Source organism: Salminus brasiliensis, chromosome 18 (assembly GCF_030463535.1).
Source record: "Salminus brasiliensis chromosome 18, fSalBra1.hap2, whole genome shotgun sequence".
NCBI classification, from domain to species: Eukaryota; Metazoa; Chordata; class Actinopteri; order Characiformes; family Bryconidae; genus Salminus; species Salminus brasiliensis.
In genome coordinates this window covers 23,721,334-23,745,371 of record NC_132895.1, presented here as the reverse complement: position 1 = coordinate 23,745,371, position 24,038 = coordinate 23,721,334, and the positions used below count along the sequence as shown (strand labels likewise).

Below are 24,038 nucleotides of genomic sequence, written 5' to 3'. Positions count from 1 at the left end.
GAGAATGTTGAGCAGTATCTGAGTGTAGCTGACAACTCCGGCAGGACTGACTATAACAGCCCTATTAAAAGGAGAGAGCCAGAAGGTAACACAGACATGGGAGCACCCTAAAACACTGGCATCCAGCTGCGCCACCACCCAAAACCTGAGTGATCGCATGCAAGTGGTGGGCCGACAGCTCCACCATCTTAGTAAACTACAATTCCCAGTGTCCACCCAGAACCCCTGCAGTGCTACCTTTATCTAAAGAGAAACATTAATTACCAAAACTAAGCTAAGCTGAAGAGTTTTCAACCTAGACGTGACCATTTTAATATAGTGACAGTAATTCATTTATTATTATTAATAGTAATAAATGTTAGACTGCTAGGCTGACGTCCAAACACTGCATACACAGATCAGCCATAACATTAAAACTACTGGCCTGATGTCACTTAGGTCAGCCGTGTGCAATTAAAACAGCTCTGTATAAGATGCCTAACGCCTGAGATATTATAATTATACCAATATACCTCTAATTATAGCCCCCAAACGACTTTTCTCCACTATTTAACATTGTCGTAACATTACATTGCAATGAAACTCAGAAGACCTCACTGTAGATATTGTGACCAGTGGTTCCTATCTGTTCCCTACAATGCACCATTTACATCTAAACCTGTTTTTTAAGATGATTGTTTACATCTTCACCATTTAACTGTACAAAAGTTTGGAAAAAGTGGATGGCATTACCACTGAATCAAGGTCGACTGAATATAGCTAGCTATAACAACATGGCTCTCTCTACACCCTGCATAGAGAAGGACCTTCATCCTGCAAGAAAGGCTCGTGCACTAAAGGTAGCTATCCAGCTAACTACAGCACGCCAGAAATACTACAGCGCCATTAGTAGCACATTTATTCGAGCACTTTATTTATTTTAATTAGTATAATAAGTAGTAAGCATGTCCGTTAAGACGGTAGCGGCAGACTGAACGGTTCTTTGCTTCTCTCTGGCGGCGGTAAGCGAAACGACACCCGGGCCTTATGTTAGCAGGAACTGCAGCCGCTCGACATTCAGGGAAGATGGCGACGAGAGTCCTTCGGAGCCTGGGAAACGGCCTGAACCAGGCGGCAAATGGGGTTCGGTCGATACAGCAGGTGGCATTAACTCTCAGGTGAGACCGCTGTTGACATCCTGAGGTCTCGAGCAGTCACGGTGAAGTCCGATAACGCGGATTTTCAGGCACTTTTGTCTTGTGTTTACGCTCCGCTCCGCTCCGCTCCGAGTCCCACGTACCCGAGCGGAGCGCGCCTGGCGTAGCTGCCGACTAGCTAACGGGCTAGGCTACGTAGCTTGGTTTGAATGGTCTTCAGGCTTCACAGTGCCGTTTTCCGGCGAGTTTGAGGTGCCTCACAATGAACTGACCGAGTGAAATGTTTGCCAGGAGGAGCGTTTTTCCTCTGTGTTGAACTTCATGGAGACTGCTGCTTTGCGTAAACTTTGAGCGGCTGCTGATTTCAGGGTGTTCATACAGAGCAGCGGCCACTGGCCATAGGCTTGAGCTCAAGGTCATCTTGAAAGCAGTGTTGTAACACGATGAGGTTTGTGTTTGTGGCTTGTGGCCAGGATTCAGAAGCTCGGTTTCAGTGCCTGGACAGTCATTCCACATCTAATAACAAATGCGTGTGCTGTTATACAAGATGTTTAGAAGACATGGCTTTGGCTGGCAGTGGCATGGCTGGCTGGCTGGCTGGCTGGTTGGTTGATGTCATGGTGCTATGTGTGGTGCATTTGCAAAGGTGGTTCTGACAAAAGGTCAGCCTACCCAACCCCCAACCCACAGCCCCTTCTCCCGGGTATTATAAAAAAAGACTGACCACTTGCCAACTAAGCTCTTCATTCTCTCCCTCTCCCCCTCTCTCTCTTTCTGCTTTCAGGAGTCTGTCAGCATCCTCACACAGAAACCGTGAAGACAGCTGGTTCAAGTCTCTCTTTGTCCGAAAGGTCGACCCCAGGAAAGATGCCCATTCTCACCTCCTGGCCAAGAAAGAAGACAACAACCTCTACAAAATCCAGTGTATGTCCCCAAGATCTGCACACATGTGTATATACACACACTTACAAACACCACTGATGTACTCGAAAGGCCCAAGCACTGAATTACACTGCTGCAATTGCATTGATTTGAAGGCCAGATTAAGCTGGATTATGTTAAGATTTATTCCTTTTGGTAGGTCAGAGCACGGTCTGTCGCAGTCCATAACATGCCTTTCTTTTACAGTTCACAATGTCAAGCCAGAGTGCCTTGATGATTATAACAAACTTTGGTAAGATCATCCATATCGAGATGGTGTGTAGTTGGTGCTTAATGAGTCCTGTATTAACTAATGGCAGTTTTTTCCCTAATTCACTTACTTACCAGTAGCAAATGGATGCTGTATATGAATAGCTCATTGACGCTGTCACGCAAAAAAACCCTAGCATCTCCAAACTGGCAACTTTACAAGACAATATTACAAAATTTTACTTTCGCTGGAAATCAAAGTACATGGTTTAAATAATGATAAAAATGAAGATGCAAGGTTTTGCGTTACAGCGACACGATTCTCTTGTTTGCATAATATTCAGGAAATATTAGTATAAACACATTCTGTATGTTTGTATCAGCAGATCAGATCCCTGTGCACTTGCTTTGGTGCACCTATGCAGCATAGTGCTCACTGTGTAGTAGTATCCTGAGTGTTTGTTTGGTACAGCAGTCATGCACGGTCATGTTTATCTGTACACACAGTGAAGCTGTCTTGCCAAATATCCACACGGACCCAGAGTACCCATGTGAGCTGGTGGGCACCTGGAACACATGGTATGGGGAGCAGGACCAAGCAGGTAAGCATGAATCTGCTCCTGTTCCTGAAACGTCCTCTAAGACAATCGCCGGTTTGTTGCACATAATGGTGCCTGTCTTTACAATCTTACTTTAGCTGCAGGTGTGCTGTGATTGGGCAGGCCAAACTACATTAAACCATGACTGCTAATAATTCCATAACTGCTTTGTCAGCTGCACACACACATTGCATAACAACTCTGGCATCTATCAATATCTTGTCAATGCCAGTTTTTCTTTCTTTCTCAGTGCATCTGTGGAGGTACAGAGGGGGCTACCCTGCTTTGACCGAGGTCATGAACAAACTCCGGAAGAACAAGGTGAGTAGCTGAAGCACGCTGGCGCAAGAGTAGCCTGTACAAAGCCCTCCAACTACTAGGCCAACAAAATCTGAACATTATAGTTCATTGTGGTTTTTAAATAAAGTTTTAGAATACTTAAGTACTCCACCTGTATGTATCTGGATGTGTTTTTAAAACACAACTTTCTTTCTCCAGCAGCATTTCTAAAAAAAAATTCTGTGGCCAAATGGCAATGCAGAACGACCCTGAAATGGTAGTGTAAGAATGCCAACCCAGTAGGAGGCTGAGTTTTGCTCATCCCTACCAAAACACTGACCGCATAGACCAGAGGCCAATCATTCAAAAGAATCCGAATGTGTGGACAGGTCCCTAAAAAAAAAAAAAAAAAAAAAAAATAGTCTAATAGAGTCTCCCTCACTGGGTGCAGCCCATACAGTGAAGGGATTAGATCTTGTGTCTGTATATATATATATGTGTGTGTGTGTGTAATATATATATATATATATATATATATATATATATATATATATATATATATATATATATATATATATATATATATAAATAAATCCTTTCTCCACTTATTTTGTATCCTTTCAAACATATGTGTTCTATGTATTAACAACTATTGTCGTGTATCTACTCAGGAATTTATGGAGTACAGAGAAAAGCGAGGGAAGATGCTGTTGTCCCGAAGAAACCAGCTGCTTCTGGAGTTCAGCTTCTGGAATGAACCGGTGCCCAGATCCGGACCTAACATTTATGAGCTCCGATCATATCAGCTCAGGGTATGGAGGAGACCATTTATGTGCTCATTTAAACAGTGCAATATCTCTGCTGACCAGCAGCCAAGTTTTGCCTTGTTGAAAAACTGCACTAGTTTTAAATCTTGCGAGTCCACTTTTGATAATCATAACTTGTATAATGATTTGTATATCCTTTTCGTTCTAGCCTGGAACCATGATTGAGTGGGGAAATTACTGGTAAGTGAGGAACAGAATTATTACTTTTTTGTCATAAAGTGTGTTACTTAGATAGGGATATTTTAACCATCTCAACTGCTTTTATTATTGCCTCTACAGATCAGTAGTTGCTGGATTTTGAGAGTGGATGGTAACATTTCTTGTGCTTAAACCATGTAAATAATAATAAAAAAAAATACATAGGATAGAATGTATATAAATGCACACCAAGTTGATCTCTTGTTCTGCTCGTCTTAATTCTTGATATACATCATTGCTTGCTGAAATGTGATCTCTATAATTTGACAAATTTATGGAATAATCTTAGAATCAAGGATTTTGCATGTCTCTATTTAAAACTGGTTAATTGCAAGTCAAAGCAGTATTGGCAACCTTACCAGTTTGGTCAATTTGGCGATCAGACTACAAACATTATAGCATGCCCTATTGAAAAACAAACAACCGTGGCTTAGAATTATAGGTTTATGCTGTATCGCCAGTGGTCTGATTTAGTTTTGCAGTTGGAATTACAGCAGGTATGGCACAACTTGGCAGCCCTTTTTATCTACCAACACTCGCACTTATGCATGTATCGTCATGCATTGCCACTGGGATTGTGTGGGAGGTTTTATGGTTCTAGCAGATGACAATGGAATTGCAAAGCACATAGTTTCAGTGCTTTAAAATAATAATAAATAAATTTGTGTAGTACATACAGGAATGTCTGTCCAGCAAGAACTTTAAAATGGCATTATTTTGTATATAACAGTCAGTTATTGGTATGGATACTGGCCACACTGAGGTGTTTTTTGTTTAGCATGATCAGATTAGAAATTACATATCCCATATCAGTCTGTAGTTGAAATATTGATTCATTGTAATCTCATAATCATTGCTTCAGATGCTAAGGTCTACGGACATGTAATAGTCGTCTGGTCTGATAACCGAGATGACTGAATGATTCCAACAGGGCTCGGGCCATTGAGCTGCGGCAGCAGAACAACGAGGCTGTGGGAGGCTTCTTCTCTCAAATCGGAAGCTTGTACATGGTACATCATCTTTGGGGTGAGTGAACATTAGTTGTATCTCCAGCTCATACACGTGCATAAAATACCCCAGCAATTATCCCTTATATAGCCTTTATAGGGTTTATTCACAGAACAGTAACTACCCAGTTTCTTTAATTTGATTTCAGATCAGTGGGGTTTCAGTTCTATTCTGAGTGCAGGCATGTTGCAGATGCAGCACAAGGTCTTTGGGATTAGGTCAAGAGTGTCAAACTCTGTTTTAGGTCTGCAGAGATTCGTTTTTACCTTCTAATGCTCAGGGGGTGTTAAAAAAGGATCCTTCTCACCCTTTTAACATGAGCCTTTTTTCTGTGAGCACCTAGAGTCATTCTCAGTTGATGGATCTGACTTAAGGTGGTTGTAGCAAAACATGGTCTTGTAGTTATATGATCTGGCAGATTTTCCTTGGGGGCAGTGGTGGCTCAGCACTGGGTTTAAGCACCGGGTAATTGATGACAGGGTTTTGAGGCTCTCAGGGTGCCGCAGAAATGGCTGTCCACCGTTTCGGGCTTGTGTGTTCATTGAATGGATGGGTGAAAGGTGGAGGACAAATTCCCTCTGTCTCCAACACAAAAGGTGAATATGGTTGTCTTGTCCAAAAAAAAGTAATACATAATTTTATTTTTTTTTTTATTATTATTTTTTTTAATTACTTCTCTAAGGTGTTCTCAGCTGAGGTCTGGGCTCTGGGTTTACGGCAGGCAGAGAGTAAGAGCGGCCCTAAATTCACTACAGTCACACCCCCAAGTATGACCAGTGTTATGACAGTACTCTGTTCAAAGTTTTGAGAATCACTGGAGCCACTAGTTACACACATGGAAGAAGCCTTGTGGGTAATGATATGCGTTTTGAGAATTCTGCCCCTCACGAACACCTTGCTTATGAGCTGATGAGTTCAGTCATCTGATGTGTTTGATAAGAACAGTGAAGTCTGCAACACTGTGGCCTGTCAAAATTAGAATTTTGCTTGGGTTAGGTTGTAAACCTCACTACTTTATCATGTTCCTAAAATGATGCAGTACTTGGGTTAACACCCCCCCCCCCCCCCCCCCCCATTTCCAGCTTACAAAGACTTGCAGTCAAGAGAGGAAACTAGAAATGCAGCCTGGCAGCATGAGGGCTGGGATGAAGCTGTCTACTACACAGGTAAGTCTAGGATCGCAGCACTTGAAGTAGCATTTTTTTTTTGTTACAAATAAGGCATTGTCTAACTGTAAATATGTGCCTTTTTGCCTTTAGTTCCCCTGATTCAGCACATGGAGTCAAGAATAATGATTCCAATGAAGACCTCACCTCTGAAGTAGCTTTCTGCAATGGTCCTGACAGAAACCCACAAATCAAAAGGATTTTATAAGAATTCCAACCAAACGTCAGTCAGATTTTGCACTGCCATGGATTTCTGCTCAGTTTTTGATCATTTCTAGAGTTCTGGTTCTTTAGCATTTTGTTTTATTTAGGCTGTGTCCCTTTTCCCCGTTCCATTTTGTCCAGTGGTCATATCTGTTCTTTTTTTTTTTTTTTTTTTTTTTATATAAATAATATATAAATCAGAACCTCTACGCTATGTCAGCATATGTCAAAAGCAAGAGAGTTAAACACTCACTGTCCACTAAACACTAACTCTGCATTAGCAGGGCTTCTGAAACTGAGCTCTGAGGTATGGAGGACTGCTTTAAAGCGAGAAAGCTTTTCACCATCGTCAGTGCGGCATGAAAGCTTTTTTTTTTTTTTTTTTTGAAAAAAGGGGTTTGGTAGGAAGATATGTGTTCCAAACATATTCCAGCATGGCAATCATTTATTCAGGGCACGACTTTGTTTTTACTGACATATGTAGGCCGAACAGATTGATGTGCATGCAGTGTAGCTTTGGAAAAACATGCTGATTTTGGGGGTTCTGCTCATAACATTTACTGTAGGTGGGTCCCATGGTAGAAACAACAGCTAGATTTGTAAAGGGACCTAAAACCCCAAGGCTAGATGAAATTAGCCCAGCTTGTGCTAGGTTTGGATATAGAAAACAGCTGTGCCATTAGCCTTGCAGTCTCATTGTATGGTTAATATAAAAAAAAATAAAAATAAAAAAACACACAAAGGTGATTAAGAGCTCTGGACTAATGTAAAAACTTATGGACTCTGAGGAAAGGGTGAAGACAAGATCAGTTTTGTATAATTCAGTCACAGATTGTGCACTTTTTTTTTTTTGCACTCCCTTCTAGTAAGAAGACCAAGAACGGTTGAAATGAATTCCTCTATACTAAATCCAGCTTGGTTTTAAGCTTGTCTTTGATTTGCAGATGATATCTGTATCGATGCCATTGACTCGACTACAGCCATGGCTCGTGTAACAAACTGTAGTATGTGTTCTCTTTAAATCCAGCGCTAGACCTCTTAATACTGATCATCCGGTAATGTTGGCTTTGAACAAACCTTTGCCATTTATCAAAGAAGCTAGAAACCTGATTCTAACACTCTGAAATGCACGCCTAACTGGCGAGATCTGCAGTCTGTAGGTTTGCTCAGCCATACTGTGAGATTTTGTGGGAAACCGAATTATGAACACTTTCTTAATGTTTAATGTGGTTTTATTTAACATCCAGTGCTTTGAAGATTAGATGTACATACTGAATTAAATTTGAATTGAACTACATCCAGTCTGTCCATTGTTTTGAGTGTGTGGGTGTTAATGGTGAGGAATGACATCATTATAATTTTATAATACATTTAATTTCTTTTAATAAATATAATTTAAAATAAAATTTAAACCTTTTTTTATCAATTTGTCTATTTATCAAAAATCAAGTTTCATTAGGTACTTTGTATTGTGCATTAGTGTCAGACTCTGGAGCTTTTAAAATAATGGTGTCAGTTTCAAACTACTTTTAGCTAATGTACATTTTGCTCAGATGACTAAAGGTATATTATTTAACTACTGGTATATTATTGACATTAGTTTAATTAAAAATGTATTAAACGGACGGAAACTTACGGTGTTCAAATAGAGAAAAACAAATAATGAATTTGGACCGATTCACAAGTCGAATCGACGTTTTGTTGCATTTACACAAAGCACCAGACTGAAGACTTCTAAAGAAAGGGGAATAACGGTAGCTAGCAATTTCGTAAAATTATTGCAACTACAGTTAATGAACAGCAAGTCGTCCAAATGAATCGATAAGGGTGAACTTAGTCACTGTGCTTCCTCAATCAATTCGAACGAGTCGATTCAGTGAATCGATTCTAAATCGAACTTCTCACTTACGAATAAGAACCAACGCACTCTAGTGCAAATCTGCCGTTTTTGGCCATTGCTGTATAACGGACACCTCGAGCGGCCAATCATATCCCCGTAAAATTGCTCGTCGACTTCGTTTGTGGCCAATCAGGGCGGGCAGTGGGCGGTGCCGGAAAGCGCGTGTTGGAGGTTTCTGGAAGCCGCCTGCTGCTGCTGCTCTCTCCCGCTGGCCCTCGTGAACGGCTCCGCTTAACGACGCTGTAGCTCGGACACGATGGCTGCTGTAAAGGCGCTTAATCCCAAAGCGGAGGTGGCCAGGGCTCAGGCGGCCCTGGCCGTGAACATCAGCGCCGCTCGGGGACTTCAAGATGTTCTGAAGAGTAACCTCGGACCGAAAGGGACCATGAAAATGTGGGTGAAGTTTTGGCTGCTTTGTTAACCGCTTTTGTCTGCGCACGCGCTGTAGCCTGTCTGCTGCCTCGAGCCTGTTAGCTGTTAGCTATCTAAATCGCTATAGGTTGTTGAGTAAGAGCGCTGTCTATTCAGCCGCTTGTTAGTGTGGTGTTTTTTCGGTGCTGCGATGAAAACGGAGAGGTTATTGCGGCGGAATTGTAGATAGCAGTTGGAAACTGCCAACTCACGGTTAGCTGAATGTAGCCGCCTTAGCTAGCTAGCTAGCCAGCCTGCCTGCTTCCCCTAAATCCACATGGCTCCTGTGCGGCTTTGCTAACCAGCTAGCTAGCTGTAGCTTTCTGAGCTAGCGGCGCTGTAGATGCGCAGACATTACTCACTAACACCCTGAAAGAGCAGTAATGTTAGCTGGCTACTGAGTTATGCATTGAAAACCTAGTTGAGGTTATAACTCATTAAAAGCTACGCGAATACATAGCTACAACTGTCGCTAACGCTCCCCGGTCTGTTGTCTGTCTGACCCACCCTTTTCGCCACAGGCTCTCGTTCCTGAGCAGCTCATTTGTCGTCCTGCCTGAGTTGATTCAATGTGTTTAAAGGTTTAGGAGATGATTAGTGACAGCCCGTCGTGGTGTCCATGTCTCCAGTAGTCATGTTTTAACAGTCTTCTTTTTTTTGGGTGTCCACAGGCTCGTGTCCGGGGCAGGAGACATCAAACTCACTAAAGATGGCAATGTGCTGTTGCATGAAATGGTAAGGGACTGCTGCACGTTTGGTCGTGCATATAGCTACATGGCATTGTTCACCACAATTTCATTCCCATTCTTGGTGTACACTACTGTTTGCATTACCACATACATTGTGTTTCGTGTCTGTGAAGAATACACTGCATGGTCCAAAAAATAAAGAATGAGTATTGATTGTATTGATAATATTGATGATTATTGTTATGCATCAAGCAGACAAAAAGGATTGCTGAAGCGACTAAAATCGGGTTAAGGACTGTCCAAAACGTTTTTAAAACAATATCTTGAATGATCTTGATCGGTGGTCACTTAAATGTTTGGCGTAAACAAATCATAGAAAAACAGTGTTACTCAGGGATATGTTTAATAGTGAAATCATGAGTATTTCCACCTGGGCAATGTGAAGGGACCTTGGGGATTGGGACTAAACAGCTGTGTAGCCTTAAGACAACCACTTGTCAGTGAGGCTAACTGGCAAGAAGGGCTTCAATTTGGTAGGGAGAATAAAGATTGGGCTCTGGAGCAATGGAAGAAAGTCATGTGTTCTGATGAGTCCAGATTTCCCCTGTTCCAGAAAGATGGGCACATCAGGGTAAGAAGAGAGGCGGGTGGAGTGATGCACCCATCGTGCCTACTGTACAAGCCTGTGGGGGGCGTGCTTTGATCTGGGGTTGCTGCAGTTGGTCAGGTCTAGGTTCAGCATCCATTATGTACCCAGAAAATGAGACCACCAAGTGTCCACCCTTTTTTCTCCTTTCTCTCTTTTCTCTGTCTACCTTCCCTGATGGCCCGGGCATACACAAATGATTTTCACACATGGATTGGGCACCACAGAGTGCAGACCTAAACCCCATTGAGGTTTTTGGGATGTGCTGGAGAAAAATTTGCCCAGTGTTTCAAATCTTGGAGAAAAATTAATGCAACAGAAATAAATGCCACAGTGGATGCATGCCGTAATCAAAGCTAAAGGCGGTCCAACCGAATATTAGTGACTTTTTTTTATTATTATTATTTATTTTTTTCAGCCTGGCAGTGTAAATACCTTGTTTGTGTTAACCTCTTTGTATTGTCTGCTTATTGTCTAATGTCTAAAGTGTATATTAAATGTTTTATTCATAGCAAATCCAGCATCCCACTGCGTCATTGATTGCAAAGGTGGCCACAGCTCAGGACGACATCACCGGTGATGGCACCACGTCCAATGTGCTCATTATTGGAGAGCTACTGAAACAGGCAGATCTTTACGTTTCTGAGGTTGATATTTGTATATTATGCTTATTCTATTCATGTATTATTAATAAATAATAATATAATAGCTTATTTGTAAGTTTTGTTGCTAAGCTGTTGCTTTTCCGTCTGGTCTGCTTCTTTAGGGTCTCCACCCCAGAATCATCGCAGAAGGCTTTGAAGCTGCAAAGGAAAGGGCCCTGGAGGTGCTTGAGGAGGTGAAGGTCACCAAGGAGATAGATCGTGAGACCCTCATCAATGTGGCCAGGACTTCACTGAGGACCAAGGTCCACGCTGAGTTGGCTGACCTGCTCACAGAGGTAGGGAACAAGGGACCATGATGTCTCTTAGAGATTTCTCTTTGTCTGTAATATTTATGTAGTGCTGTTTTTGTGTTAATATAAGGAGTTTAAATGCTTTGAGCCAGAACGCTTTGAAATGGTGGCTGTTTAGAGCATTTGTCAGTGCTGTGTTACTGATGAATAAGTTATTCAAAAGAAAGAATGCTTCTGTTAGCGTACGTTTAGCGTAAAAATGAAGGTAAATAGATGAGGTCCAAAGGAAGTAAAGTGTGGTCCACCTTAATAACACATTTAGCTTAGGACGTTTACCATAGAAACAGGTTCATGGATTCTTTTCTTCTTAGGCTGTTGTGGATGCTGTGCTGGCCATAAAGAAACCAAATGAGCCTGTTGACCTCTTCATGGTGGAGATCATGGAAATGAAGCACAAAACTGAGAGCGATACACAGTAAGAGACTACATTTTTACTTTTGGATGGATATGTTTTTGGTATTCAGCTGAAAAACCCGTTTTAATGATAAATTGTTGGGCATGACGGTCAGTACAACCGGAATTGTGACTAATAACGTTAATGATTAAGCTGTAATACGCCGTTGCATCAAAAAGGCTGAATTTCTGCATTTTCCCTTGCTTTTCAGATTGATTAGAGGTTTGGTGTTGGATCATGGAGCCAGACATCCAGACATGAAGAAGAGAGTGGAGGACGCTTACATCCTGACATGCAATGTTTCTTTGGAATATGAAAAAACGTAGGTTCAGTTGGTCAGCCCATGCTGTTGTCTGAGTGTGTGTTATGGCTGTGTTTAGCTGTGAAACTTTTGTGCGTACTAAATTAATTGCTGTTTTCACAGAGAGGTGACCTCTGGCTTCTTCTATAAGAGCGCTAATGAGAGAGAGAAGCTGGTAAAGGCTGAGAGGAAATTCATTGAGGAGCGCGTCCAGAAGATCATCGCACTCAAGAACAAAGTGTGTGCTGACAACGACAAAGGATTTGTGGTCATTAACCAGAAGGTAATGTGGGGCTCGTTCTCTTTATGATGCAGTAAAAAAAAAAAAAAAAAACACAACAAAAAAAAACTTTCACATAAGTTAACACGTGAGCCCTGCTCAGCCCTACCCCTGGACGTCTCTAGATTTCAGTTCCAAATTCAGCCCATTTGATTTAGTAGAACAAGGCCTTGATTAGATTATGTATATAAGACTCCTTACTTGCACATTAGTACTACTTTATTATACCATTTATTATTTTTTTTTTGCCTCCTCACAGGGTATCGATCCATTTTCTCTGGATGCTCTGGCCAAAGAGGGCATTGTGGCTCTGCGCAGGGCAAAGAGGAGGAATATGGAAAGGTGGGAAGTGAATTAAATTAAATTAGCTGAGAAAGTGTTACGAGCATGGCCGAATTCTGTTTTACTCTGCCTGTAGTAAATACAGTCAGACACCATGCCAGATTACCCCGCTCTCTCTCTTTTATTTACAGTGGTAGCTTAATGCATCTTACCACTGACATGAGGGAGAGCGTACAAGTTAATGTACTGCTCGGTCTAAATGCTTTGTGCTCTGCTTTGTCTACTTGGTTAGTGTAGCATGTTTTCAATACTATGGATCTTGTTTTTCAGACTCACTCTGGCCTGTGGTGGCGTTGCAATGAACTCTGTGGATGATCTCACTCCAGAATGCTTGGGCCATGCTGGTCTTGTCTATGAGCACACACTGGTCAGTTTGGCAGTTTTGCTTATTTAGGAATGATACTCGGTTGTTTTGGAGTGGTTTGGTTGAGGGTGTGTCATCTGTTACAGGGTGAGGAGAAATACACATTCATTGAGAAGTGCGGAAACCCTCGTTCAGTGACCCTGTTGATCAAAGGCCCTAACAAACACACCTTGACGCAGATAAAAGACGCTGTGAGAGATGGTCTACGGGCAGTCAAAAACGCAGTTGAAGACGGTAAGATGGTTCGACAGCTAGCTTGGGTCAGATTATCCCAAAAGCATGATGACCAAAAGATTTGTGGGTTCTTGAAGGGACCCTGAGAGTAGATGCACGTCATTTTTGCAGTGTGTATTGCGATGTGTAAGTACCAGGCAACGTATTGTCATAAAATATGGTCAAAATCCTTCTACTAAGGATGTCCCTGTTGTAGTGCCTCAAGAGTTTACAAGCAACTTAAAAATAGCTTCTGATGATGTGATGCATGGCAATATCCAGGATGGTCCACCAGGGGGCATCCATACACCTTTAAAAGCGGTCAGTCTGATTTCTCTTCTTTTCATGGGCATAGGCAGCATTGTTGCTGGAGCTGGGGCGTTTGAGGTGGCTGTGGCAGATGCTCTGGTGAAGCACAAGCCCAAAGTGAAGGGCCGAGCTCAACTGGGTGTGCAGGCTTTTGCTGACGCTCTGCTTGTCATCCCAAAGGTAAGTCCTGTTTAAGAAATTGTCTTGGAACTGTGATCATAGTGGTGTTTGTGGGTTTTTTTTTTTTTTTTTTTTTTTTTAAATTAAATTAATTAATTAATTTTTTGGCTACACTCTCTGTGATCTGTCTGCACCACAATACTTTCATACAGCTTATACAGTGGGCAGTGGTGGCTCAGCGGTTAGAGCTCCGGGCTGTCGATAACAGGGTTGTGGGTTCGATTCCCGGGCTCGGCAAGCTGCCACTGTTGGGCCCTTGAGCAAGGCCCTTTACCTTCTCTGCTCCCCGGGCGCTGGAGTTGGCTGCCCACCGCTCTGGGTGTGTGTGTGTGTGAGTGTGTGTTCACTACCAGATGGGTTAAATGCGGAGGACACATTTCGCTGTACAGTGTACACTGTACAGTGACAAATACGTGCACCTTTCACCTTTCACCTTTTTTTATATGACACTGACTGGTTTAAAGCATTGCTGCATGTTTCTTTGCAGGTCCTCGCCCAGAATTCCGGCTATGATCCACAGGAAACTCTTGTGAAGCTGCAGACTGAATTCAAGGAGTCTGGTCAGCTCATCGGAGTGGATTTGAGCACAGGTATGTGTGTGCTCTAAAATATCCATTATGTCCTTCTCTCGCCCTTATGTTAGTCATGTTTACACATTTGTCTTTATGCATACACTATAAGCTTTTCACCTTCTGGAGAAATCTGCTGGTTTGACTGGTTTCTCATTTATTTTACATGCTGTTTATGTGAAGATTTGATTTGAATTTTTAATTTTGGAGTGTGTCTTCAGAGAAGTCTAAACCTCCCCTTAAAGAGATTCCACCTCTCCCCTAAACGCATCACAGTAGCAGCTTATGCTGTTATTCACCTGAAACATGTATATAGTATTTCATTTGTAAGGAATAGGGATTTTAGATTATTTTTAGTGTATTTTAAGGATTGAAGTTTATTTTTCTTTGCTGGCTGTCTGACAGGCATAGAAAATGGTTAATGTGTAAATGAACCAAGCTAATTTGCAAGTGGCAGTCAGGATCCAAGCATAGTGTTCTATTTATTGAGCCAGTAGAACATGCAGTGATGGTCATGAGTATTCAGACTGGTCTAGTTCTAATAGATGATTTAGATTTTTGGACATAATTTGAAAGTACATAATTCATGAACTTAAATAACGCCAGAGCAATAAGAGAGTTTTCTTTTAGGATCAGTGCCACTTCTTGCCCTTACTGTTAATGTTTCAACATTTCTCAGGTGAACCCATGCTTGCTGGTGAGGCTGGTGTTTGGGATAACTACAGTGTTAAAAAGCAGCTCCTCCACTCTTGGTGAGTAACACTTAAGACTATTGCAAGGACACTTGACTAGCTTTTTGAGTAGGGCTTGTATTATTAATGGCATGGCTGAATTCTGTTTTACTCTATCTGTAGTAAATGCAGTCAGACACCATGCAAGAGAATCTTTCTCTCTTATTTTGAAACAGTGATGGGTGGTGCACATCTAGTCATAGCATTAAGAGAGAACACAGTGCATTTATCTAGAACAATTGAATGCTGATCAAATGAAATCTCCCTTGGTTTTCTTTTCTCAGCCAGAGGTAGAAAGTGTCTTTTATGGCTGATGTCTCACAAGTTAGTTCAAGATGTCCTCTGGTTTTAAGAGTCTTTCTCTCTTCTCCTTCACAGCACGGTAATTGCTAGCAACATCCTCTTGGTAGATGAGATCATGAGAGCTGGAATGTCTTCCCTCAAAGGCTAAAATAATCAAGCATGACAACAACCCACGGGATGAAGGAGGGCCGCAGGTTGCCTGTGGCTCAGCGTCTAGACGCCCGGAGTTCCGAGCTAAGTGCATCCTGTCTGGATTCGAACAGCGGCGACAAACGCCTCTCATTACGTGTCTGCTCATTTTGTGTCCAGTAGCATTTTTATGCCCCCATGGAATTGTCGCTCTTCCACCAGTCAATTGGGTTATTTATGAGATTTTGTTAAGGCACTGAACTGTGATACACACTTTTTCTTTGTTCCCATTAAATGTTTCGGTTCACAAAAATGCTGAGTGTCATTTGCCTTCCCTGACGTGACTGACTAACAACCTTGATTCTGTGACAATTAAATAAACCACACAGTCGTTCTCTTCTCATTCTGGAAGACATTTTATTCAAATAAATTTAACAGTATTTTCTGATCTTATTAAAACTGGCTATGCATAATTAGTCTAGAAAATGCAAGCGTTCAAAAACAATGCTGCTGTTGGTGGCTTCAGATAACACTATTGCAAGGACACTTGACTAGCTTTTTGAGTGGTGCTTGTATTATTAATGGCATGGCTGAATTCTGTTTTACTCTATCTGTAGTAAATGCAGTCAGACACCATGCAAGAGAATCTTTCTCTCTTATTTTGAAACAGTGATGGGTGGTGCACATCTCATCACAGCATTAAGAGAGAACACAATGCATTTATCTAGAACAATTGAATGCTGATCAAATGAAATTTCCCTTGGTTTTCGACCTTGATTCTGTGACGATTAAATAAACCACACACAGTCGTTCTCTTCTCGTTCTTGAAAACATTTTATTCAAATAAATTTAATACAGTATTTTCTTATAGGTCATCTTCCTTATTAAAACTGGCTATGCATAATTAGTCTAGAAAAAGCAAGAGTTCAAAAACAATGCTGCTGTTGGCGGCTTCAGATAACAAAAGTGATCAGTTTGAAATGTGATGGGCTTGAAGAAGTCAGTTTCTCAGAGGTTCTGACTGATACTCAGCATTATGCACAAAACATTTGCTCTTTAAAACAACAAAGTGAATTTATGATAAATTTAGAAACATCAGTAACTTTGATATTGCTGTAGGTGGCTTTGAAAGCAGTTAATTCTATAAACTCAAAGAAAATGATGCATTGGAATGTGCAACACTTGATGTGCGTTCAGGCTAATCCTTCAGGTCAATGTCCTCTAAAACCACCAGCCATGTCAGCCCCCCCCCCTTTCTGTTTCGTTCCATCGCTCTTTACAACCAGCGCTATTCAATTTGTCACTTGTTGTCCTTTCCTCACTTCCAAACCCCTCCGGTTTCAATCAAAGCCTTTATTCAGTTCTTAATTCAAACACATCAAGCTCTGGTACAGTGGTTTGTTTCAATCTGACTGAAATCAACAAGATGCAGTGTGTAATGGCAAACATTTATTGTGGAGGTTGGGAACTAATATTTCTTTGTAACCGATCACGTTAATGACAGACAATGATGTAAGCTACTTGAAAAATTAAGGCATAAAAGAATCAGAAGTTAGAACAAAATTGTTACTCATCTGCGCTAAAAATGTAAATTTATGGTTGAGATCAATTAAAGTCATTCAAGGACTTGCTAAAAGTTGTTTGACATATTCCTTTGCTTGATATACATTCTTTGGATCTAAAAATCTGATGTTAGCTTATTCCCCAACCCAAAGAAAAAGAGGGAAGGAGGGGGAAAAAAACACACACACACACACACACAACTGCCACCGACCGCTCTAAAAGATAAGTATGGCACACACCAAAAAAAAAAGAAAAAGAAAAGATCATCACTTTGGTTTTGCAATATATGTTAAACACTCCTCCAGAAGTGATAGCAATCAAACATACAAACATATCAAACTCAATACAACTGCCATTCCTCTTCAACATCGCAGTTCTGCACCATCCGATCCCTCTCTTGTGGTCTAAACAGTCTAATCAAACAAGGTCACCTGCGTTCTGCGTCCACCATCTGCACACAGTTGCTGGTGTCAACCGAACCGTTCCGTCGTAAGGCAATGTTCTACCGAAGTTCAGTGGCATAGGCTGTGGTAGGAAAGAGGCAAAGAGCCTGAATAAAATAAACTAACTGCACACACACATTCTTGCTTCTACTCCGCTGCGAAGTGGCCGACTGCTCCAGACTGTCCCCTTCCATTCTGTATATTGAAGGACCCCCGAACACAGATCATGTGGTTTCTTCATCAGATTGGTTTGGTCATCCAGTTAAATTCTGGTCTCGGCCCCTTCTACCTGGAGTTGCGGTTCTAGAACAGCCTCACCTGTTTCTTCAGCTCGTTTTGTTTCCACAGTGCCAGGCGGTCAAAGTCTGCTATGGTCATCCTAAAGACTTGGTAGAATTCTTCAGGGGAGAGGTGTCTCTGGAGTAATGTGGAAGATCATACAAAACCGGTTAGGAACATCTTGGGTAGGAAAAGCGTAGCTCTGCTAATAACATCTGATTGGCTGTGGTGTGCTCAAAGCTGCAAATTTTGATGGCGCTTGGCAACCACAGCCAATTATGAACTTATCAAATTGGTAATTGGTCACTGTGTTTTCTCACAGTAATACTCAACTCAAAGCTGTGCTACAGTGATTGTACCATTAGTGGAAAGGGCAGTGAATCCTCTTTACTAAACATTTACAGTGGCGTGTCAAAGTCTGGGCACCCTGGGTCAGAATTTTATAGATTATGAACTGATCTACAGAGGGCATCAAATTAAAGCAGGAGGGATCTAGAAGACAACAGCATTTATTTCAATGTAGTGGCTTCCTCAGTTCTGCAGTGGAGGTCTGGAGGACCAAGTAAACACCTTCATTCCTGTTCTGCTGTGTAGTGGCACCTTGCAGAAATATGACATTCATGGGTGATCAGTGGTGCCCAGTTGTTTGTATGCCACGATATGAAGGCATATGAGCAAGTTTAGTATTTTTATACAGGCAACCTACACAGCTTTACAAGATAAGGATGTTTGCAAGTTAATGCTGTTTAACAGTTTTAAAAGGTGCTAAGAGGTTTGCTAAATCGATGCAAAAAAAAAAAACAGATGAGCTTTCCAAGCTAAACGCATAAAAATAAAAATGCCTCACAATAAATACAATTAGTGAAATGAGGCAGTCAAATGCTGGCACATTTATTTTTTGACCACAGAGTAGAACAAACGCTACAGTAAAAATGATTAGATGTTATAGAATAAATTTTTCTCGATCTGTAGTATTTTTTGATAAGTTACTGTTATCTTGTTATGTGGAGGCCGTACTTTAGCCTGTCTAGCTTTTACTGCAAGCTTGTTACATGCTTCTAAATTGTTCAAATGATTCAAAACATCTTTATTTTATTTTATTAATAATATAAAGTAACCATTTTCTGGGCGAATCTTTAAAAATTTACAGTTTACAGTCAAGATTTACAGACGCTGTTCGAATGACAATAAAGGGTTTTGCTCAAAGATGCATTTCACCTGAACCCGCTTAACTATCCCTGTTACATTTGACCCCCCTCTTCCCTTCCTGTATCAGAGATGTCGATTTACCTCTAATCTTGTCCTGTCTACATCACTCGGGAGCTGGTTGTGCCCTCGAACAGTGACCATCAGATCCTGATATGGGTAAATCTACACCAGTCAGAAATGTCAGAGACATGGCTGTTAATAAACAGATATGATCTGACTCGTACATGCAGATTCAGAGCAAACCAGTGCTTCAGGTAGTATAGAGGCTCACCTTGTATTCTGAAACAGACAGAAGGAGAGGCAAAAGGAATCAGCTCTAGCCGACTTACAAGGTATACTGCTTGTTTAGGTTTTGATGATGTTTTTAGACTGACGTGCTTACCTCTGTATCCCCAGTTCACAGCATTGGTGCTGTCATAGTGGAAGTAGTCAGCGCTGTGGGGCTGCAAAGACAAGGAACAGATTCATTAAGCTTCACAAGTTTATAGAAACTGGTGGCTTATGAGTAGTATGCCAGTAGCATTATGAGTGTAGTGATATTGAGGAGATTTGGGGGGAGGCGGCAGTATTTACAACTACACATTCTGTAGTTGTGGTTAGAACCCTGTAAGAGGTCAGTGTGTGCCACTGCCTACCAGCAGAGGGCGACGGCAGCAAGGCACTGTTACCCAAGGGAACTCCAATCCCCAGAGATCCTAGGGGTAATCAGTGCCAACCAGACACACCTGGTGGTCACAGCATTTAGGGCTCTGACAAACAGTGCTTTTCTGTCACACCTTTGTAGAGGGGTGACTGGTATGGTACACAGAAGTAAGAGAAAGAGAAAGAGAAAGGCTTGAAAGAAGGGAAGAGGAAAGAAAGAAAGGAGGTTGAAAAGTAGATTAAAAGAAGAAAGGAGAAAAGTAAAAGTTGTGAGAGAGTCAGTAAGCTGAATTAGCAGTAGGCTGAGGTTATAGTGAGGGAAGCGTTGATCCTGCAACTCCACCTGTGCTTGCTGGTGGTAAGGTTTTGGGCCTCCACTGCCAGGGTTGCTGGTTCAAACCTAGCTGGGTGCAACAGTTCTCCCACAGTGCACAAACACACCCACAGTCTCATCACCCACATCCCACTTAAGACCTGTCCTTGCAGTTGGGTCCATAACAGAACCCCCTGGGTCCTGGTTTCTTCCTATTCATCCAATCATACTAAAAAATAACTTACAAGCCCTAACTTAAAGCCCCGTCCATGCACTACTGGGTGTTTTTAGAAACTGAGGTCTCTGTCTGTGTTTTGGCCTTTTTTGGAAACTGCTTTCCAAGGTGAAGAATCTCAAATACTGCCTCACTCACTATACAGTAAACTCCATAAGTCATAAAACTACAATGTCTACACACAGAGAGCATCAGGTATCAGATCTAGATCTAGATATCTATATCAGAACAGATGTAGAACTACTTAGATTCTGAATTTGTAATTCTGTGACTTTAATAGTGCAGATTAACCCTCTGTGTTTTCTTACTGCTTTGTGGAGTCTTGATATCTCTCCTAATGAGGCACTATCGCCCCTTACGGAGCAAGCATGTTCTTAAAAACATCCAGATACGTGTAGAGTGTGGGACCGAGTAAGTTCTTATTGAAGGGGCACATTTTTCTTTTTTGAATTTTAGAAAGCAAATGTATTTCATAAAAACACTATTTTGTTTTTTGTGGTTTGCAAGATGCTAAGTGACCATAAGCTCCTGCTACTTGTTAGCTACACTGGCCTCATAGCTCCAGTGCAAAAGAAAAAAAAGCACATTTTGGACACTAGACTGTCCCATATGAGGCAAGCTGTAATTTTCGGCTTAATCACGACTTTACGTATCGTCCCTGTCATCTACAACCTTGTATCACTGGGATGACAAAAGGAGGAAAAAAACTCAATGTAAATGTTTGTAAAATTTTCAGCATTTCTATTGGTCCATTCATCAGGAAGTTCTGATACAATGTAAAGAGCAACTGCCAGATTCACATTATGTCAAAAAGTGATGGAGTTACAAGGTTCTGCATGACAGTAGCAATATAATAGCCTTAAACTAATTATTTAAAAGTGAGTAAATCTCTTGCTGTGAAGCATCGATTGGTCCACATGTGCTCTAAACCAGTCTACAGAATGGTCCGATTCAGAGAGTAGACTTAGCCTCCACCCACCATCTTCATCTCTGAGCTCTTACCCGGTTTATCCCGTTCCTCCCATACCCTGGCAACGAGGCCGATTTAGAGATGAAGGAATCTGTAAGAAATCACACACACACACACACACACACACACACACAAAGAAGCACACAGGCTGTTCATGCCAGGAGCGCAAAACACCCCCTCACTCTGACCCAGCTCAGCTGCTGACCTCCGAGTGGGATGAGCTGACAATACCCACACATAAATACACACTCACACTCTCTCCCTTACACACCTTACTGGCTGGACACCTCCTAAACAAGTGTGACTAGCACAGTTCCTCACCACAAGTTCAAGTTTAGGCTCGAGTTAACTTGCGAACTGAGAATTGCTGCTTTGTGTAATAGCTTGCAGGTCACCAGGGCAAGCGTGTGAAAGCACTGGATGGCCACTAGAGGGAGCCCTCTGCATCATTCTGCAGTGCTTGTTTCAGTTCTTTCTCAGTGAACACTGTGATGCACTGAATTACCTTCATCCAGTCTTACACTAGAATATCCTACATCAACTCAACTAACAGCAAATGAGAAATAAGAAAATTGCATGGATATTCACGTATGTTTTAATCAACATATCAAAGCATCACTTTTTCTGTGAGTCTAGAGATTCTGCTCTGAAGCCCGGCCCATCATGTGCCTGCATTCTAGAGAGAGAGAGCAGACATTACACCCAGCACTCAGCATGCAGTGGTAGGGAGAGCAACTCTGTAAATGACTCACCGCTGTCTGCACTGTAGTGGGATCTAGGAGCTAGAGACAGAGGGGGAGAGAGAGAGAGAGAGAGAGAGAGAGAGAGAGATGGAGTTACTGACATGTTGGTAGGACAATAAAATAGATATGGCGACTCAATAATTCAATATTGCCTCAGACAGAATGTGGAGCAGGCATATTTGGACGAAGCGATTGAGCGAAGGTGAAGGATTGTCTCATTGTCTCACTGACACGTCTCTACAGCTGCAGAATAAATCCCTTGTTAATTGTCTGCGCAATACCGGCCTCTAATCTATCACCATGATTTCCCCGGCATTCTGACCAACTGCACTTCCAGGCAGACGTTTCTGTGGGTGTTCTGATGTCTTGAAGTTTCCACAGAGTGCGTTTATTTTTAGAGTATTTCTGATGTATAACTAGTAGGTTTTTGACTTTGGTTGGGGTGAAAAATGCCACTTTAATTGAAAACCCTATGTTTTGGCCTCAAACCAAAATGCTGATTTTCCTTTTACAGTGGGCTCATGAATATGTTTTTATCGAATTTTTAAATTTTTTTTACCCAATTTTCCTCTCCAACCCACTCGTTAGAACTCTCCCCCTATCATATGTAATGCTCCTAACACTAGGAGGGTGAGGACTGACCCATGCCTCCTCCTCTGACACATGTGTAACCAGCTACTGCGTCATTTTGGAATACAGCCCATGCAAAGTCGCTGGGCAACAAACACGCTTTGAGGAAAGCGCCAGGTACCGAGCTTTTACGCCTGGACCAGCCAGCATCACACTGGAGGGAGGGAGGAAGGGAGGGAGACATCTACCCATCCGAAAAGAGCAAGGCCAACTGTGCTCTTTCAGGCTCCGGCTGCTGATGGCAGGCAGCATGACCTGATGATCATGATTCAAACCAGTGATCCTCAGCTCATGAATAACTTGATGAGCTCTGCTCTGATTGGCTGGTTTACATCGCAGCACCACTACAGCTCACACAGAAGCCACATAGCATAGCATAGCTTTGTTCTTAGCACTGAAACAAGAACAGTGACATTTCTTTTTTTTGTAATTACTGGATAGTGCTGCTGCCCTGTCCTGGCTAGCTAGCTAAAGTGATGGTAAAGCCAAGGTTGGCTTGGGTTAGCTTTTAGCCTAGCATGGAATACCGGTCGCATCCCTGGCTTCTGCTTAACCGCACCCAACTTTTTTAACCCCCTCCCCCTTCCTGGACCATAGGCAATAGGCAAAGCTGCGGTCACAAGACCTGGTCTGCTGAGCAATGTTTTCCGATCTCTAAAAGGGCCTTGTGTTACTGAAGCACAATTGAGGCAAAGATTGTCTCAGTAAACTAAATAGAAGTATGCATGTACTATATGGACAAAAGTATTGGGACACACCTCCTAAAATTTGCAGCCCCATTGCCACGGGTGTACAAAATCAAGCACCTAGCCATGCAGTCTGCCTTTACACACATTAGTGAAAGAATGGTTGGTTCTAAAGAGCTCACTGAAGTCCAGCGTGGTGCTGCTGGTGAAATTTCTTCCCTCTTAAATATTCCACCATGAACTCTGAGTGGTATTATTGGAAAGTTGAAGTGTTTAGGAACCACTGCAACTCCATGTAAGACCATGTAAAGTTATAGAGTGAGGTTGCCGAGTGCTGAGGGGGTCGCGTAGTGCAAAAAAAGTGGACAGCGCTCTGCTGACTCAATAACTGCATTGCAACTGAGATCCAGACCTGCTGTTAGAGCTGCAAAGGGGGACCAACTCCATATTCATGCCTATAGATTTATGGAATATTTAAAAAATGGGATGTCAATCAAAGCTCCTGTAGGTGCAATGTGTAGGTGTCTCAATACTTTTGTCCATACAGTGCATTAACAACAGCATATTCTCTGTAAGTGGTCTTGCAATGCACTGCGTCACTAGCTGAGTAGGTCTAGCAGGGCTTCTGCTATTGGGCTGGATGAAGGTACATTTTGCAGGCTTAAATGTAACGACTCAAGGCTGTTGAGTAACAGTTTTGGGTTTGGGTTTGCATTATTCAATTATTTTCTGTTTGTGTTTATGTGAGTAAATTATTTTTGACTAAATCATGCAGACCAGTCTCCAATCAGGTCACAATATCGACTCACTGGTACATTTTAAACATACTGCAACACATCAGAACTGCAGTGTATTCAGCATTGTGGTGGCAATACTGGTCTTTTATCCAATTCGTGCAGCTCTACATGTTACAGTACAGCAGGTAACAGATTGTCCCTCAAGGCGCTGCTGCATTATGGCCTGTACTGAGGTCCAGATTAGAGATTTTTTTAGACTGAAGCTGCCTTTTCTCTCAGAGACAGAAGGATGAGTGAGAACGGGTTTTGCTTTTATGCCGCCTC

The 24,038-nt window shown here is 42.0% G+C and overlaps 3 protein-coding genes and 3 non-coding genes across 12 annotated transcripts in view; 5 read left to right on the top strand and 1 right to left on the bottom strand.

Moving 5' to 3' along the window:
* The first annotated feature begins 1,017 nt into the window (after positions 1–1,017).
* On the top strand, positions 1,018–7,845 carry LOC140539491 (protein NipSnap homolog 2-like). Its single transcript, XM_072662211.1, has 10 exons — positions 1,018–1,157; positions 1,921–2,060; positions 2,265–2,310; positions 2,775–2,869; positions 3,117–3,187; positions 3,817–3,957; positions 4,121–4,152; positions 5,102–5,196; positions 6,261–6,344; positions 6,438–7,845. The coding sequence occupies exons 1-10, from the start codon at positions 1,027–1,029 to the stop codon at positions 6,500–6,502; spliced, it is 900 nt and encodes a 299-aa protein (XP_072518312.1). The 5' UTR covers positions 1,018–1,026; the 3' UTR covers positions 6,503–7,845.
* Positions 7,846–8,624: 779 nt separating this feature from the next.
* Positions 8,625–15,577, top strand: cct6a (chaperonin containing TCP1, subunit 6A (zeta 1)). Its single transcript, XM_072662532.1, has 14 exons — positions 8,625–8,841; positions 9,531–9,594; positions 10,707–10,841; positions 10,961–11,134; positions 11,461–11,564; positions 11,755–11,865; positions 11,968–12,127; positions 12,384–12,466; positions 12,737–12,833; positions 12,917–13,064; positions 13,399–13,532; positions 14,020–14,122; positions 14,781–14,853; positions 15,211–15,577. The coding sequence occupies exons 1-14, from the start codon at positions 8,705–8,707 to the stop codon at positions 15,281–15,283; spliced, it is 1,596 nt and encodes a 531-aa protein (XP_072518633.1). The 5' UTR covers positions 8,625–8,704; the 3' UTR covers positions 15,284–15,577.
* On the top strand, positions 12,510–12,645 carry LOC140539976 (small nucleolar RNA SNORA15). The gene has a single exon (XR_011977873.1). It is a non-coding gene; the product is annotated as a small nucleolar RNA SNORA15 (small nucleolar RNA).
* Positions 14,923–15,053, top strand: LOC140539977 (small nucleolar RNA SNORA15). Its single transcript, XR_011977874.1, has one exon. It is a non-coding gene; the product is annotated as a small nucleolar RNA SNORA15 (small nucleolar RNA).
* Positions 15,578–15,848: 271 nt separating the features above from the next.
* Positions 15,849–15,979, top strand: LOC140539975 (small nucleolar RNA SNORA15). The gene has a single exon (XR_011977872.1). It is a non-coding gene; the product is annotated as a small nucleolar RNA SNORA15 (small nucleolar RNA).
* A 101-nt stretch (positions 15,980–16,080) lies between these two features.
* Positions 16,081–24,038, bottom strand: part of LOC140539767 (actin-binding LIM protein 3-like) — a 127,674-nt gene continuing 119,716 nt past the window's right edge. For 6 of the 7 annotated variants that reach the window (XM_072662525.1, XM_072662527.1, XM_072662528.1 and 3 more), the window contains 5 exons: positions 21,671–21,700; positions 20,951–21,009; positions 19,141–19,201; positions 18,840–18,920; positions 17,599–17,687 (listed from right to left, as the gene is read on the bottom strand). In XM_072662525.1, the coding sequence (XP_072518626.1) occupies positions 18,862–18,920; positions 19,141–19,201; positions 20,951–21,009; positions 21,671–21,700 (209 nt within the window). In that variant the 3' untranslated portion in view covers positions 17,599–17,687; positions 18,840–18,861. Of the gene's footprint in view, positions 17,688–18,839; positions 18,921–19,029; positions 19,038–19,140; positions 19,202–20,950; positions 21,010–21,670; positions 21,701–24,038 lie in introns of all 7 variants that reach the window. The other variant, XM_072662531.1, reaches the window with a different exon arrangement.